General features: G+C 34.1%; 2 protein-coding genes across 3 annotated transcripts; one reads left to right on the forward strand and one right to left on the reverse strand.

Moving 5' to 3' along the window:
- Positions 1 to 2076: 2076 nt before the first annotated feature.
- On the reverse strand, positions 2077 to 3898 carry LOC132269456 (dof zinc finger protein DOF5.1-like). 2 transcript variants are annotated; one of them, XM_059770647.1, is made up of 2 exons: positions 3601 to 3898; positions 2077 to 3443 (listed from the first exon to the last, which is right to left on the reverse strand). In XM_059770647.1, the coding sequence occupies exons 1-2, from the start codon at positions 3649 to 3651 to the stop codon at positions 2487 to 2489; spliced, it is 1008 nt and encodes a 335-aa protein (XP_059626630.1). In that variant the 5' UTR covers positions 3652 to 3898; the 3' UTR covers positions 2077 to 2486. The 2 variants fall into 2 exon arrangements, with proteins under 2 accessions (XP_059626630.1, XP_059626629.1); XM_059770646.1 differs by having other exon boundaries at positions 2077 to 3449; positions 3601 to 3896.
- A 6094-nt stretch (positions 3899 to 9992) lies between these two features.
- LOC132269458 (heat shock cognate 70 kDa protein 2-like) lies at positions 9993 to 14156 on the forward strand. Its single transcript, XM_059770648.1, has 2 exons — positions 9993 to 10400; positions 11812 to 14156. Exons 1-2 carry the CDS (start codon positions 10187 to 10189, stop codon positions 13542 to 13544), a joined length of 1947 nt encoding a protein of 648 aa, XP_059626631.1. The 5' UTR covers positions 9993 to 10186; the 3' UTR covers positions 13545 to 14156.
- Positions 14157 to 18798: the final 4642 nt, after the last annotated feature.

The raw sequence follows: 18798 nt of genomic DNA on the forward strand, positions 1-18798 counted from the left end.
ATTGATTTAATAAGTTGGTAAAAAAAAATAGCTCAATATATAAATGAATTAGGAAAAAAAAAAAAAAAAAAAACAGTTAATTTCCTAAAGTACACAGCCTTGTAGAAAGCCGTGCAAAAAATGCAGATACACTTTTTGTTTTGTTTGATCAAAGTAAAGCAAATTGTATACTGTATTGAATATTGATGTATAATAATAATGAACTGTAAACACATACATTTGCTGTTGAATAATAAATACATATATGTCTCCCAGAGTAAGTTAGAGGCCGGAGGGTTGGATTAGCCAATCAACCAAGAAAGGATGCACAGATTGAGTAGCAAAATCGATCATTTGGGGCTCAACATTTGATAGAGAGAGAGACTAGAAAAGCTAAAGCTGGTTGGGAAGCAGATTCAAAAACACAGACGATTTCACGCCTATGGAAGATATGTCATGTGGGGACTGGAGGCATCAACATATATATATGTGTGTGTGTGTGTGAAACTTGGTATTCCGAGCCTCCTCTGATTGCTCTTCTTCGTACCCACACAAAGTACCAGTAGGACCAACAACAGCAACAACTGATCTCTTTTTTTCTCTATCTTTATTTTTCCTTTTTCTACCCATTTATCATCACACAAATTTTTTTGCATCAACTGTTTTCACTTCTTAACTCACCCTGACCCCATATTTGACCACTATTATCATTAAGAGAGAGAGAGAGAGAGTGTGTGAGTGTGTGTGTGTGTGAGTTGCTTTATTGTATGCTGGTTTCTATTGCTTTATTCGTTTTTGCGAGGTAGCATTGGTCTTTGGAAAAGCAAATCCTCTGGATTCCTTTCTTTTTAGACCAACAGTTCCTGTTTTAATTCTTAGAATAACAATATTAATAATATGTAACTAATGACATTTGCAGGAAAGTCTCACTTGCACAACAGGGGGAGAGATTATTTTGAAAATTATTAGTGGCAATGTGCAAACAATATTTTCACAGGATGGACAATGGCGCGGATCGTGACAACGAGGGAGAGAGGACTTTTCAGAATGTGAAGGCTATACAAGTTCTTTGGACTCGTATTATTCCATCTTGTAACGAAATATGACAACAATTCTTCTCATCTGGCTTTCCTTGAAATTGCATGGTTTTGAGTGACACTTTGGCGTTTTCTTCTACCTTTCTTCGACTTTCGACTCACCACCAACACACTAAGCAAACCTCAATTGTTGCTCTTATTCCTACAAAATCATAATACTAACTGTATTATCACTCTCTCTCTCTCTCTCTCTCTCTCTCTCTCTGTGTCTGTGGCTGAATGTGTTTATGCATATACGTGTGTGTGTGTGAAGCCGAATGTTTATATATGTATTTATGTGTGTGTATGGTGCATAAACATAGACAGTTGCAGAAAATGAGCTAGCAAATCAAGTTTTTGCATGGCATGAGATAAAAAATACTAGTTACTATCATAGAATTAACTTGATGCAGTCAACTCTAGCTTCTAAGAACCATGGTGGATCTATGTGTGTGTGTGTGTGAGAGAGAGAGAGCGAGAGAGAGGAAGTGCATGATGTGCTTAGCTTCTTCTATTTACATACAAGATTAATTAACATATATATAACGGAAAACACTGGAGCTAGAATTCATGTCTATCTACTGCAACTTCATAAGTTTCAGTACCAGTACACTCCTCTTCTATATTAATATATATAACAGTCAGTGCCCTTGCCCTACTTTTGGAGATGACGAAGCTATCATTGACGAGCAAAAACACAGACATGAGTCATCTTCACTGCTAGTACCATATAGTTTCATTTTCGTGAATAATATACAGAGGGAATTTCAGTAAAATTAATCTACTTTGTCTGGGCTACATAATGGTGAGTTATTGCTGATGGATGAAGTTTTGGTACTGCAACTTGAATTTAAGCATGAACTGCATGTACTACTAGCTAGCTAGGCTGCACATATATACATATTGAATCAACAATTAGCAATAATTAATTTGATCTTCTCTCAATCTAATGATCAAATCCAATTTTTGTAATTTTTCATACTAGCAACCAGTGCCAATGCTAACGCATAAAGATCAGATCAATATCAAACAATAAGTTACTAGCTAAAGTATTCATGAACATTAGGTCATTCAGACAACAAACTCACATATCTTCACACACTCCGATAACAAGCTCATACATGCAATTAAAACATAAATTAATAAACACAAAAAGGTAGCTTATGTATAAGAATTATATATTAAAACACACAAACACTACCAGTTCTTGCTTCTTCAGTTAAATCATCATGTTGATCGACAAGTCTCTCTCCATCAACACTTGCAATTTCCCCAACATATTCTTGGATTTTGAAATCAAGCTGTGGTTCAGAACTTCAGTAGAACATGCTAATTCACCTCACTCGGCTTCAATTGAAACTATATCTAGGGATGGAAAATTAAGGATGCTTCGAAGGGAAGTTTTGGGCATGACAAGGTTATGGGCTGAAATTATAAATGGGAAGAAGAATTGAGACCAGAAAATTCAGTCCATGTATTTCCAACCAAATTATACTGATTAATTTCTGAAGTTCCATTCAACTGCCTTGACAAGTTGAGCCTTCGGTTGTTGTCTTCCATTTTCACTGGAGCCACCGGAGTACTAACACCAGAACTCAATGTCATGGACCCAAGGTGGCTGCCTCCAACCACAGAAGAGGGTGGTGGTTCGACATGACCTTCACTCGGATAATTATATTGGTACAAATTAGAGGGTTGCTCAAAGCCAGTCAAGAAAGGCAATCGCCACTGATCCGCTCCACCACCACCACCACCAGCAAATAAAATGTTATTGGTAGAATTAGTACTTCCCATCTGAAACCCCATATCATTCTGTCCAGCACCACCTGTTGCCGCCATCTGTGGTTGAAGTCCGCCAACATTTCCACCGCTATAGTGAATAAGATTTTGTAAATTGGTCATGAAGGGCAATTGTGGCGATGGTTGAGCAAAATGACTTGAAATATCAGTGCTGGATGGACTTGCACTTGTGGACATAGGACCCTTCTGCTGCTGGGAGGCGGCTTGATGAGATTTCGAGCTGCTGCTTTTGCTTCTCTTGTTTCTCCGGCACCCTCCACCCACGGGAACATTCCTCAGGGAACCCCCTCTAGTCCAGTAGCGCCGGCATGTCTTGCAGAAGTGCCGGGGCTGGGACAGGCTGTAATTGTTGAAGTAGCAGAACTTAGTATTGGTGGAATCACATCGCGGACACTTCAGTCCTGGCTCTGGCTGTGGTAGCTTGGCTACCCGGGCTCGATCAACCATTGAACCTGGTCTGATTGAGCTGCTGCTGCTACCACTAGCACCACCACTACTACCACCGACACCCACCTGAGGTGGAGGCCGTGGTTGAGGCGGCGAAACATTAGGATTTTCACTTCCACTCCCTTGCTGATAGTTTGGTTGCTGTAACTAAAAAAAAAAAAACCCCAAAAAAACATGAAATTAAGAAAACTATATCAATATCTGGTATATTCACTAAGAGATTACATGTATGTCTTTTTGATTACTGCTTTTTGGTGAAGAAGATGTGGAAAGAATTTGAAGAAGAAAAAAACCTTACCTGGTGCCAGTTGGGATGATCCAAATAGGCCGGAAAAGATTGGAAAACCATGGTTTAAATTTGATGATCTTTTTCTTTATTAAAGGTGTTGATGGGTTTTTTGGAAATATATGGTGGAGAATCACAATAAGAGGAGAATACAGGCCAGAGAAAAGGAGAAAGAAGAAGAAGGGAAAGATGGGAGAGGCTTTTCCTTATTTTTCTCTCATTCTCTATATCTCTCTTTTTGTTTTATTATATTTCTAGGGTTTTGAGTGGCCGGTCGAAGTTTCTTAGCCTTTAAGCTTCTCTCTGATGTTGTGGACTGTGATTTAGTGCTCGAGAAAGGAAAAAAAAAAAAAAAAAAAAAAAAAAAAAGGTAATTAAAAAGAACAATAGTGACTCATGCATGCATGGAAGAGAGAGAGATGTAGATAGAGAAAGAGCATAATATGAGTGTGTATCTGGCCTTGGTGGTGGATCAACCCACGTAATTAAAGTTGGAAATGGGGTATAGCTAGCGCACACAGATCACATAGTTGATCAGGACCAATAATTTTAATTGCCACATAATGAATAAACTCCATCTTTATGGAACTCTTACACATGAGCACTTGTTTTATATAGCTTCTTTTCCTCTTTATTCTTCTTTTCTTACATTAAAGTATGTTTCTAATCTTCTTTTTCTTCTCTTGTTTCTATATTTTTGGACAATTAGGAGTCAATAAGTTTTTAGTAAGACTGAAACTCAATTTGCCTACCAATTAATGAGCTAGTCGTCTCTGACCTCAATTGCATGGGACTACCATGAGTATTACTCCTATGCTTCTTCAACTCTTGCTTTATGACTTGGAATTTTTTTTTTTTTTTTGAAAGGACTAGCTTTATTACATTTCTACATGTCTTCGCAGATTTGAATGGACAACTTTATAATCAACTATGTAATATCCTATAATTGTTCGAGTTTAATTCAATCTTATCAAATTTCCTTCCAAACCTCAAATATCCTTTATCGCTTTCTTGAATGCGACTTACCAAGCTAGCTAGCTTGTTCCCTATATATATATATATATATATATGAAGACTGGCTAACATGTAGGTTGCCCAATTTTGCCAATTCTTTTTCTTACAAGGAAGAGAATTAAAATTGAATACTCTGTCAATTCTAATATTAATTGGGATTAATTTTTAAGAAAACACAGAATCAGCAATGTAAAATGTCAAAAAATAAAAATGAAAATAAAAACATTTCTTAGAATATTGTTTGAGAAAACTGGCTTAACTGCTCTACAAAAACAAACTACGTACCCTAAGTCTTCCAAAATCTTCTCTTAAAAATATACATACTCTCTTATCCTTATGGTTTTCAAACCCAAAATCAGCCAGCATATTTCCTTAATTTCTTTCTGTAAACTACATTACAATTTACAATTAAGCAGTAACTAATATTTGGGCTTGTCACCAAATCCATTCATTGATTCCACTTTGATCTTCTATAATTATATATATATATATATATGTATATAATTATATATACAAGGTCTAGCTATAAGGGCTTACGTTGCTAGGAGTACGTACGGAGATGGAGCCACGGCTCCGTGTAGTTGGGGACCCTAGGAGAAGTAGGGATGGTGTGTGTGTGTATATATATATGTATATATATATACAGAGATGGAGAGAGTGGTCCGTCAATCAATCAGATTCTCATGGTCGGGATTTGTAGCAGCCGCGTTAGACCTTTCGGCAGGTCCCACCATAAGAAGAATACCCCAGTCCCATCCCCAACCTTGGCTTAGCCTACGGAATATATACGGATTATTCGGGCGGTGCAAAAGCATGCACAATCTTTTATTAACCACACCCATTATATATATATATTATATGTACTACATACATATGTGCTTAATTCCGAGTAAGAATATACATATGTCCTTAATTCCGAGTAAGAATTTTCAATTATATATATATATATATATATATATATTTCGAAGTGATTCGCAAAATGATTTTTTTTTTTTTTTTGGTATATCCCTTGATGTCTATTTTTCGTTAAGGGTACTATTCCTCAAGGTCAACATTCTTGAACAAATATCATAAATTAATTTAAACTAAGAATCTTAATGTGAGGACCATTTTATAATGAACTATGATTTTATAATCTTATATTTTTTAAATTTATATTAAAATTTAAAGAGGCAGTGGAAATTAAAGTCGAAAATGTTTTACAATTTCCTCAGAAGAGACAATAATATTTGTTGTTAATGGACATGCATTGAAATTTTTAGCTTCTCCATTGCATCCATGGGTAATAATATGAATCCCAAAACTATTTAACAACTTAAATTTTTGAATCATTGGCAAGACGTCCAATTCATTACAATTAACTTGCATACATATAACTTATATTAGCTTCTCTAATGCATTATTTAAGATTAGTGTCACTTATATTTTGCACTAATCGGTCATGCATGTTATACGCGGAAGTTTCATTAATTAATTATTTAATCATGGAATGTGATGGATGTAGAATAAATGTTGGTGGTGGTAGGAATCTGATTCCCGAAGTCTATATATATCTTGAAAGACAAAAGCTTTTGCTCATTTTCATGCCAAAAGCAATCCCTCCTCATCTGATCGATCAGGAAGAGAGAGTTATATATATATATATATAGTTGTAAAGGAAAGCTACCCCCCATTGCAGCTTTAGTAACATGATCGATGTATTTGTCCTCATCTCTCTCCCCCTCCCTTCCGCTTATTTTACAGTTTTGCATGCATCCTCCATTAATGTCAACTGGTTTATTAGTTACTAAGTTTATACTAATAAAAGAAAATCACATGTGGCACATTTAAATTTTATAAATCTTTTTTATTTTTTACTTTTATAATTTCAAATATACAGAAAATTAATATAAAATGTTCATCTTTCATGTCAGCCATTCATATCAATATTAGTTTAGTCACCTAATGAATATTTCTGGTTGGGTTACAATATAGACTTTGAATTTGAACAGTGGACCATGACCACTAGTCATTTGGTCATCTTGATCCAGTTCAAACTCATGTTCAGAATTTCTATATGCCACTAGCTTTTTAAAATTTTTTTATCCACTTTCTTAGATGTAGGCGGTGACGGATATGTGAAGGGCTCAGTGGGATATCCGTCTCCACTGGAAAATTTTATTATTACATTTTACACTTCTAGATTTATAATTTTTTGTATTTATAATTATAAAATTTTAAAATTGCCCGTACTAAAATTATGAAAAAACCTCTTTATATAAATTTGTCCCCCCTCATATGAATTTCTAAATCCGTCCCTGGATGTAAGGTTGGATTGAACTGGACCATGTAATCCAGAATCATTTAACAATTTCTCTAAGATGGAGCAGTGATATTGGCACTCCAAAATAATACTCTAAGACTCCATACCTAAAATAAAATTTTCAAAAAATTCTCTTTCAAGTTTTTTTTTTTTTGTTTTGTTTTTTGTTTTTTTCTCAAGGCATTTCACTTCTCTATCCTTTCTCCCATTCTTCATCTCAAATCTCTGGAGTTCTTATTTTTTCGACAATCTGATTCCTCATCTAACTCTCTTATCTTTTCAAGTTTTAAAGAGCATACCAAAGATTTTGCAACTTTTTTCCTCTCAACAATTAAAATCTTGTAGCTTTATTTTCATTGATATTTTCTTATTTGAAATTTTATTAACTAAATGGAATTCTAAATTTTTTATGACGATAGGATAATATAGGTTAAAGAAAAGATATGAAAAAAAATTATAAAATTTTGGCTTACATCTTTGTCAAGTTTAGTCTTTCCACCATTTCACACTAACAAATTAATCAGTGTTAAATGAACAAGTTCCTTTTATTTATTTAATTTTTTAAAAAATAAGATAAAGAGAAACAAGACTCCGTAGGAGAGGAACCAGATATTGTCGACCGGAAGGGCAAAAAAATATATAATAAAAGTTATAGAGGTTTGCCAAGAAGGATGGGGATCAGGAAAGAGGGAGAGAAAAGTGAGACAACTTGGTAGAATTCTATTAAAGCTTAACAAGATTTTTTTTGACATTTTACTTTATTGAGAATGGTAATGGAGTGTTAGAGTACTATTTTGCAATGCCAATATCACTATTTTAAGGGTGTGTTTGGCTGCATAAAATTAAAATTTTAAAATTGAAATTGAAATTGGTATAATTTGAAAAAAAAAAATTTAATTCAATTTTCTTAATTGTTTTTCTAAAATTTCACAAATTTTAATTTCAATACTTCAATTACATATACAACCTAACACACCTTAGAGCATCTCTAATGCAAAATGCTATATTTTCATGCCAAATTTATATTTTGAGAAGAGTTATAGTGTCAAGATATTATATTTTTACAATTATATTCCAATGGTGCATTTCATCCAAAATGTTATTTTTTTATATAACAACCATTCTATGTTTTAAGAGTCCATTGGAGTGCCTTATTTTCATCCACTTGCTATATTTTGAGTTTGAGAGGTCATTTGAGTTGCTAAATTTGGCAATACTTTTAACAATATCAAAATATGAGAGGTTTTTTGAGAGACCATTAGAGTGTATTATTTTCATCAATTTGGTATATTTTGAGTTTGATAGACCATTTGAGAGAGAGCATTTCCAATGCAAAATGCTATATTTCCATACCAAATTTATATTTTGAGAGGAGATACAGTATCAAAATGTTATATTTTTGCAATTCTGCTCCAATGGTGCATTTTATTCAAAATGCTAATTTTTGACGCAACAACCATTCCATATTTTGAGAGCTCATTAGAGTACCTTATTTTTCATTTTAGCAACTTTTGACAATCTCAAAATATGAGAAGTTTTTTTAGAGAGCCCATTGGAGTGCCTATTTTCATCTACTTATTATATTTTGAGTTTGAGAGGTCATTTGAATTTGAGAAAATATTTAAAAATCTCAAAATATGAGAAATCTTTTAAGAAATTATTAAAATACCTTATTTTCATTAGCCTATTATATTTTGAGTTTAAGAGTACATTTAAAATGTCATTGAAGATACTCTAAGGAGTAATGCTATATTTTGAAAGGACAGTATTATTGTGACCAAATACTCTAATAGACAATCTTGATTAATTTGGATTTATCTACCTGAATACAAATTTCTGGATGAGGGTAAGATACAGTAGTAGTGATATGTACTGGAGATAATGTGGGTCAACAAAAAGAAACATGATTCCCGCGCGGGCTGCCAGTTGATGGAGCCACCATGTAAGATGTGTGTCACAGATAATTTACTTAAAAAAAGTGGACTGGTGGTATACTATTGACTTTTTGATAATAATTGCACATGCTATCCGACATCAAATAGATTCCATATCCGTAAGCCCCACGCCATCACTTTTTGTGCCACAAAACTAAGCTTTTTACTACGTACCCCCTCCCCCTATTTATTGTTACACCAACAATTAAGCCCAAAGTGTACGTTGCACACGATACCCAATTTTTTACATGCCATTCGATCTGTTCCATATAAGTGCAAAATTGTACCAAAGGTGCAGTCTCTAAGCTTTGATCACTTCTTGTTGGACGTTCATTAATGAAGCCCCCTATTTACAACTTTGAAATTTATCTGTTATTCATTTTTGTCCATCATAGCGATGTTCGATATTTTAGAATACCTTATATAATTTACCACTACCGAACATATTGATAGGAACAAATCATGGTTCGAAATATCGGTCGCGGTATAATAAATTCGGACAAAATCAGTGTAAATTAATCAATACGAGTCATATATTGAATTTTAAAAAGAATCGCATATCGAAAATACGACGAACTATGGAACAAATATAAGTAATATAATACAAAGAAGAAAAGGGAATAGACTCTGGTTTTCACTTTTCATACGTCATATGTAGGTCCTGGTCAGCCTTAACTACACGCTGATTCTGAAAGGGACATAGACGCCTGCCAGACAGCCCACTATCAATTAAAGGCTTGGACACGTCTCTAAGATTAAGCTCTCTCCAGAATACCCAGCCCTTATTGAACCCTGATTGGAGTGTGATCAAATTTTTATAACAATCTTGTTACTAAATCAAATTTATTAAAAAATTTAAAATCAATTTTAATAATTTCGTTACATATTAGTTTTATATGGTAAATCTATTTGATTTTTAATTGTGAATGTATTGTGATAGTAAAATTAATTTAATGGAACTGAATTAACCATTATTGCTGTTGAAGACCAAGCTTGAGTTGGACAATTTAGGCCCGGACTCAGCATAGACTGCGATTGGGCCGACGTTTTTGACTACGTGGGCTGGCCCGTTACAATGGCCCGCAAAGACCTAGTCATGCAGCGAGACAAAATAGAATCTCAAACCGTCGAGCACGTAAATCTTTCACCAAACCGTTGGAGGAACATTCTGGAACCTGAAAAGGACGTACGGAAGGCCAATATAAACCATTCCTTCTCTCACTCTGCCTTCATCTCTAGTCTCTGAAATCTCTCTACCTCACTAACCCTAACCCTAATCTTTCGTCACACAGCCGCTCTCTTTGAATCTTTGTTTAATTTTCCGCTGATTCGTAGCTAAGATCAAACAATGGCTGGAAAAGGTGAAGGTCCGGCGATCGGAATCGATCTCGGAACGACATACTCGTGCGTCGGTGTTTGGCAACACGATCGTGTTGAGATCATAGCCAACGATCAAGGCAACAGGACGACTCCGTCTTACGTCGCTTTCACTGATACTGAGCGTTTGATCGGCGATGCTGCGAAGAACCAGGTCGCCATGAACCCCATAAACACCGTCTTCGGTTAGCTCTCTACACCAATCTACTTTCCTTTTTTTATCTCAAATCTTGAAATATAAACTTATACTCTATATAAATAAAGACTAATGTAGCTTTGATCTGTAAAGATTTCTCTCAATTTAACTCAGTTGCTTATATATCGTGATATTTATTGTGGTTCGTGGTATTTTTTTTTTTTTTTTTTTTTTCAAAGTTAGTTTATACTATTACTAAATCAGTGAAATTGTGCTAATCCAATTTGGTTGAGTCGAGCTTGATCTGATCGAATGTGTGTCTGAAGATCTTTATTTTCTGCGCAAAGAATTTTACTATATATATATATATATATATAATTTTACTATATTGAGGCAATGTATTATAAGGATTCAATTCTCTTGGGCATACTTAATTATGTCTCATGCAACAGTTTGCATTTTATGGCTTTCTGCATAGATGATAATTTGGATATGGGCTGTGTCAACCTTTTGATTGACCATAATTTGGTGTTTATTTTTTCTTTTTTGGTATTCAAGTAGAACTAATATATAGTCAGGTCAGCCAACAAATATATTGGTTTTTGGTGAAATTCTTGGTAATCTTTTTTTTTTTTTTTTTTTCTTTATTGAAACATATCATAGCATTAAAGTTCCATTAAAGTAATATATTTGGTGAGGTTTGATCTTATGGATTATTTCCTGTGAAATTGTGGTTTTTGCAACTTTAAATTACTCATTCAAACACAATCAAGTTAGCGCTTTTTTTATTTTTTACCCTCCCTGTGCCTTTGTAAATGGTAGGCCCTTTCTGTTGGGCTTTCTTTCTTTCACCCTTGAGCGAGGTGTCTGAGATGGAAATACATGCAATATTTCTAATCACTTAAATCTTTACATAATGGAAAGGCATCGGGTCAAATAGTTCATGTTGTGTTCACGTGGTGTGATCAATGTGCAAGGTCCAGTACTGACTTTGTTGCAATGACCAATTAGAGAGCTTTTGATAATGTTACTTATCAAACCACGAGTGCATGCATATTGTTGTTCATGGTTTAGATAATGTTACTTATCGAAACTACTAGTGCATATTGTTGTTCACATGGTTTGAATCGTGCAAGGTCCAATACTGACTTGGTTGCAATGACTAATTCAGCATAGCAATACATATTGTTTTATAATGCGGACAGTATTGTACCTTTAAGTGCAGTAAAATTCTTGCAACTTCATGATTTCTATATCGATTAGTTGATTTCATTGTGATGGTGAAATCTAGCATATTTGTATCCGGGGCTTATATGTGTTATGTTCTCATTCTAGCATATTTCATGTTACGATAGTATTCTGTAATTTCTATTTTCTTGAGGCATGCTTTTCATTGAATAGTTAGCTTGTTTTTTTCAACTTTACAAGTGTGCTCATGCTTTTGTATCTAATATTTTCAGATGCAAAACGTCTCATTGGGAGGAGATTTAGTGATGCCCCTGTTCAGAGTGATATCAAGTTGTGGCCCTTCAAAGTCATTCCTGGTCCTGGTGACAAGCCAATGATTGTTGTAAACTACAAGGCTGAGGAAAAGCAGTTTGCTGCTGAGGAAATATCCTCTATGATTCTTACCAAGATGAAGGAGATTGCAGAGGCATACCTTGGATCAATTGTGAAGAATGCCGTTGTCACTGTTCCTGCTTACTTCAATGACTCACAGCGCCAGGCTACCAAGGATGCTGGTGTCATTTCTGGACTCAATGTCATGCGCATTATCAATGAGCCAACAGCTGCTGCCATTGCATATGGTCTTGACAAAAAGGCTACCAGTGTTGGGGAGAAGAACGTCCTTATCTTTGATCTTGGTGGTGGAACTTTTGATGTTTCCATTCTCACCATCGAGGAGGGTATTTTTGAGGTGAAATCTACAGCTGGAGATACTCATCTTGGTGGAGAGGATTTTGATAACAGAATGGTGAACCATTTTGTTCAGGAGTTTAAGAGGAAGCACAAGAAGGACATCAGTGGTAACCCCAGAGCACTGAGGAGACTGAGGACCTCTTGTGAGAGGGCAAAGAGGACTCTCTCTTCCACCGCGCAGACCACCATTGAAATTGATTCTCTATTTGAGGGCGTCGACTTTTACTCCACCATAACTCGCGCTAGGTTTGAGGAGCTGAATATGGATCTCTTCAGGAAGTGTATGGAGCCTGTCGAAAAATGTCTGAGAGATGCCAAGATGGACAAGAGCACTGTACATGATGTTGTTCTTGTTGGTGGATCTACCAGAATTCCAAAGGTACAGCAACTGTTGCAGGACTTCTTTAACGGAAAGGAGCTGTGCAAGAGCATCAACCCTGATGAGGCAGTCGCCTATGGTGCTGCTGTTCAAGCTGCCATTCTGAGTGGGGAGGGCAACGAAAAGGTTCAGGACTTGTTGCTGTTAGACGTTACTCCTCTCTCCCTTGGGTTGGAAACTGCTGGAGGAGTCATGACTGTTTTAATCCCAAGGAATACCACCATTCCCACCAAGAAGGAACAGATATTCTCTACCTACTCTGATAACCAACCTGGTGTGCTGATTCAGGTATACGAGGGAGAGAGGACGAGAACAAGGGACAATAACTTGTTGGGTAAATTCGAGCTTTCGGGCATCCCTCCAGCCCCCAGGGGTGTGCCTCAAATCACTGTCTGCTTTGATATTGATGCTAACGGTATATTGAATGTCTCTGCCGAGGACAAAACAACAGGGCAGAAAAACAAAATCACAATCACCAATGACAAGGGCAGGCTATCGAAGGAGGAAATTGAGAAGCTGGTCCAGGAAGCAGAGAAGTACAAGGCAGAGGATGAGGAACACAAAAAGAAAGTGGAGGCCAAGAATGCGCTTGAGAACTACGCCTATAACATGAGGAACACAGTGAAGGATGAAAAGATTGGTTCTAAGCTCAACCCAGCTGACAAGAAGAAGATTGAGGATGCAATTGATGAGGCCATTAATTGGCTTGACAGCAACCAACTTGCAGAAGCTGATGAGTTCGAGGACAAGATGAAGGAACTCGAGGGCATTTGCAACCCTATTATTGCAAAAATGTACCAAGGTGCTGGTGCAGACATGGGTGGTTCCATGGAGGATGATGCTCCTCCAGCTAGTGCAAGTGGTGCTGGGCCCAAGATCGAGGAGGTTGATTAAAGCATTGAAACTGGAATTTCTCATTTTATTGTTTCTAGTACTCTTATGGTAAATAGTCCGATTTAGAACTACTATTTTGGATCCTAATGGCCCTTGTGATATTGGGTCTCTGAATTTTTATGGGATCTTTTTTTTGACATTGCTTCTCTTTTACCTTTTCGGTAGTAAGTTCCTTTCTCTACCTTTTGAAGCTAAAGCATTCACCCTGACTCAATCTATATGGTTTTTTACAAATCTCGTTTTCTACCTCTTTGAATGATTACTCTGACTCAACCCAACTGAGGTGGAACTAATCTTTTGATCAGTACGTAGAAAGAAGAGAGAGCTTGGATTATCAGTCGGAAATTATCTACTGGCAAACAACTTTGGTTCTTATCCTTTCTGTTTGCCATTTTATATTCCATTTGGAGATTATTCCAGAAAATGACTTAAACAAAGCTTGCTTTTCTTTCGTGAGTGTGCCTTTTTCTTTGTCAATAGGGATTTTTTTTTTTACTGGGAAATAATATAATTTTCTTTGATGAACGCTAAATCTTTTCAGCAAATATTTCTAATATCAGATTGCACTTCATGCTCCCGCTTGGATACTTGGAACTGGCTCCTTAATTATTTTTTATTTAGTTTTATTTATTTATAAATAAATAAAAATAAATTATGCCATGTTACAAAATGACCCCTTAAAATTCGCCTTTTCTGTTTGATTTTTAAATAAAAAATAAAAAATAAAAATATCGCCTTTTCTGAATCTGTCTCCAATTCTTCATTTCCTTTCACTTTTACTTTTCTTCAAATTTCTTTGATACCTTTGCAATCCCTCCTGGTGTTGTTAGTTAGCCCATGCATTGCCATAATAAATCCAGAACAGAAGAGAATTGAATAAACAAATTCAAAATCTAGAAATATATTCTAAAACATGACACACACAAATTAAATATAACAAAAAGTAAAAAAAAAAAAATTGAAGGGCTTTAAATAAAAGGTTCTAAGATCTTCAACAAGTGTCCATCGCAAAGGAACATTTTTGAAGAATATTTGATTGGAGAAGTCATAGATGTTGTCTTTTATTTGGTATGAACTAGATGGTATAAGAGTGCTCGAAAAATAAATTAATTAATTAATTAAAAAATAAAAAGACAGTACCCAACATGTTAATAGCACAAAACTACCAAAAAAAAAAAAAAAAAAGCTTATCATTTCTTAGATACAAAAAGCAATGCTATACCGAAATAACTAGAATAGATATAGTTATAAGAGACCATACATATGCACAAACAAAACTCGCAGCAAAAATCAATAGCTCCAAATATAGGCGCAACCACACCAAAAACTTAGAAGCATACCTCTGAAAACGACGTTTGTTTTTGCAGTGGATTCTAAGGATCAAATGTATAATTGGTGTGCAAAGAAAAGGCCCTAGCAATCACTGAATATGCCAATAACAGGAACTTCAAAAGATGCCAAAAAGTATAAATTCAGGGATATAAAATATAATAATAAAATATTTCAGTGCGGGCGAATGCCTAGTAGATCCGTCCCTACATATATAATTATAAAATGTAAGAGTATCTACAATTGATACTTCAAATTTCATACCTCAATTTTATTTGAGATATGATGTGATAAATTGACATATGGCATTTTAGCATTCTCCAATCAATATGTCAAATTTATTAATATTTGAAGTTTCGGGTGGAGATATTCAATATGCCAAATTTGAATTATTTGTGAGATCTAGATTAAAATAATGAGAAAATTTTATTTGACGTAAAACTTTTTGATATGCTAAATTTGACATATTTGATGGTATGCCAAGTAGGCATTTTGAGGTATCGGTTGAAGGAGTTCTTGATGTCAAAAAATAATTCTTGCAAATGCCACGAAAGATTTGATGTATCGATCAGAGATGCTCTAAGTGTGTTTAAAAGGTGATTGCGTCATTTTATTTTATAAAAGAATAAATACTGTCGAAATGGAGAAAAAAGTGGGAATATCATCTTCTAATAATTTTTAAATTATCTTAGGGAAGATAAGAGATAAATTTTCTTTTCGCATTATATATATATATATATATATATATATATATATATAAACTTCTTTATTTAAAATGAAAAAAAGCTTTTTGTTTTTGCTTTTGTTTTTATTTTACCATAGTGTGTTAGCTTTGGTCTTAAAAAAGTGAGTGTTTTGTTGGGAAATTTTTTTTGAATGACTCGTTTAAAGCGAATATATATATTTCTTTTTTTATTAGGTAAGTACTTATATATACGCACATTGGAGGTACTTGGTTCGAATTTCTCCCTCTCTTGAACATAAGGATGTTTTATATCATTGGCTTAACGACCCACTAGTAATGTTTACTTTCTTTCACATCATTATATATATTTTTTTAGCCATGTCAACCCGAGATTCTAGATTAAAGTCATAATATTGTAAAGAAATCTATTTTAATTTTTAAAGAATCTATTAAACATTATCCCAAATCCAAAAGGTACATAAGAGTCCAATACCAAACTTGTAAGGGAATCTATGTATTCTAATATTATTTTGTACTACATTGTATATAATTTTAAAATAATTTTTTCATGTGAAAACACAATAAAAAAAAATTAAGTCAAGTCTTAGACCAATTAGGCTGGATTTTAAAATTTGAAGTTTTTAATTCTAAAACTAGGGAAATAATAAATGCACTTCACTTTTTTTATTATTTAGAAATGCACCTTTTTTTTCCTTAATCAAATGACATAAATGCCTCTTATACTTAATTCTCATGAATTAAATTAAAATTAATAATATCATTTCACATTAAAAATAAAATGAGTCTTTAAATAAGTGGAGTGTATTTATCACCTTTCTACCTTTTCAATATTCAAATTCGAGCCAAAGGAAACTCCCCATTTAGCTTTCAAAAATAAAAAATAAAAATAAAAATTCTTTTTTAAACAAAAATGTAGGTGTTTTACAAAACAAAACATCCCGACTAACTATACTGTTAATTTAATTAGAAAAATAAATAAAAAATTCGAGAGGAAGGAAAATCCCCATTTAGCTTTCAAAAATAAAAATAAAAATAAAAATTCTTTTTTAAACAAAAACATAGGTGTTTTACAAAACAAAACATCCCCACTAACTATACTGTTTATTTAATTAGAAAAATAAATAAATAAATAACAAATTCTGCCAAAACTACCCCCACCCAGCCGGGACAACTAGTAAGAAAGTCTCTTCGTGAGGGGAGCGCGTGTTATGTGACGTGTTAAATTAACACAGGCAGTGTAAAAAATGGGACATATTTGCGTAACAATCCCTTCATCTGCAACTTATATTTTCATTAAGATTTAGTTTGGTGCAGTGAAAAAAAAAATAAAAAATAGTGGAATGGAATAGGTTTTTTTTCATTTTTGTGTTTGATATCAATTTTAAAGTTAAAAATATCATTTCTATTTTTTGAGAATGGTCATTCTATCAAAATTATTCCACCTTTAAACAAAATGAATAACCATTTCATTTCATTATCATTCAATTTCTACGTCCATTCATATTCTATTCCACCACACTTAAACTAGCCATGAAATCTATTTATTTCTTCTTTAATTACAATCCGTACACGTGTTTCAAAGTTGAAAACTAATTCTGACATTGGTTAGTTAGATAATAAAATATGGTAGACGCGTTATGAAGCTATAGTTCTTGGAACTTTTTTCAGATAGTACGAAAAGTGGGGTGAGACCAGTTTGAAAGCAAGGTTATCAAAATCCAACTCTAAGTTGGGCTATTTTCAACTAAGCAAGCTGTCTGCTCTCATCTTTCCAACCTAATTCCAACTGGCACCCTACACTAGTCAACCTGCATTGCTAAAGTCCTCCTTTCATCTTCACCCAGCCTAAAAAGTGTTTCACATAGAACAATCACGCGTAGTTTTCATTCTGATTGATTTTATTCCAATTGGTTTGAGTGATTTTTGGTATAAAGCCATATATATATATCTCACCAATCAATTATATACATCTAGCCATGGCTTGCTCCTCTTACCTTATGGCTAGACGTTATAAGTGGGGCTTTTCTCATATCAAATTTGGAAGGAGTTGAAGTATGTATAAATAAGTAGGTATGCAATACTACCTAATAGTTAGAATTTTTGGGTAAATGGGCAAGCGCCTAACCATTACAGTTGGTATCAGAACCAAACTCAGTCTTTAATCCGGTATCACGTCAAGCACCCGGTCCAGAGAGCGTCCGGGTCTAGACCCGGGTAGACAAGGTGGCTCGACCACAACGAGGGCATCGCGCGAAAGGTTTAAGTGGGAGAGAATGTTACAAGTAGAACAAGCATTACCCAATAATAGCTTGAGCTTCTAAGTAAATGAGCAAACGCCCACCCATTATCTCTTATCTTATTTTTAGTTTTTAAAAGAAAAGAAATGATATTATTAAGTGAGATCGTGGAAGCAGACACTAAGGGGCTATTTCACCATCGGAAATGTTTTACATTTTTATTTTTATTTAAAACGGAAACAATTTTTTTATTGTGAAGGGTGTTTAATAGTGAATGGATAAATATTTGACAAAATAAAATTTATTACAAGATATTTGGAAGCAAACGGAGGAAAATGTGTTTGGTAAAAAATGTGTTGCAAATTTTAAAAATAAAATAGCTAGTGGAAAAGGTCATTAAGAGTTTTTTTTTTTTTTTTTTTTTTTTTTTTTTTTTTTTACGCTATAAATACAATATTATTCAAATCGCAGCAAAAGTTATCAAACACATTTTCGTATTTTACTTCGTTATAATATACCATCTGCCAAAAAAATAATTAAAAAATCCACGAAGTGAAAATGATTGTCAAATAAGGCCTTGACATTTGACATTATTTGCACAAAGTTATTGTGAAAGTTCGAGCTTTTACCACTACAAGAAACAATGCCCCAAAATTCTACATAATAAAAGTTATAATATGCTCTCATTCAGATTTTATTTCATCTATGAAAATTAACTCTTTAACAAACTTTATGCCATATTAGTTGCTTAAATTTCCCAAAAAAAAAAAAAACTTTATGCCATGTTTGGTTGGAAAGATGGATAAAGCTTTTCGTGTTTGATTGGAGGAAAGGGAATAAATGGAGGAAATAAGGAGGAATGTTTTTCTATCAGTCCAATTTGTGAGGAAAGAGAAAATGAATAACCTATAAATATTCAATTTCTAATGGGCAAATTGCAACCAAAAAAAAAAAAAAAAAAAAAAACCCTTAATTATTACCC

The sequence above is a fragment of the Cornus florida genome, unplaced genomic scaffold (genome assembly GCF_030987335.1).
Source record: "Cornus florida cultivar Cherokee Brave unplaced genomic scaffold, ASM3098733v1 CherokeeBrave_3.0.0_Hap2_Chr08, whole genome shotgun sequence".
NCBI lineage: Eukaryota > Viridiplantae > Streptophyta > Magnoliopsida > Cornales > Cornaceae > Cornus > Cornus florida.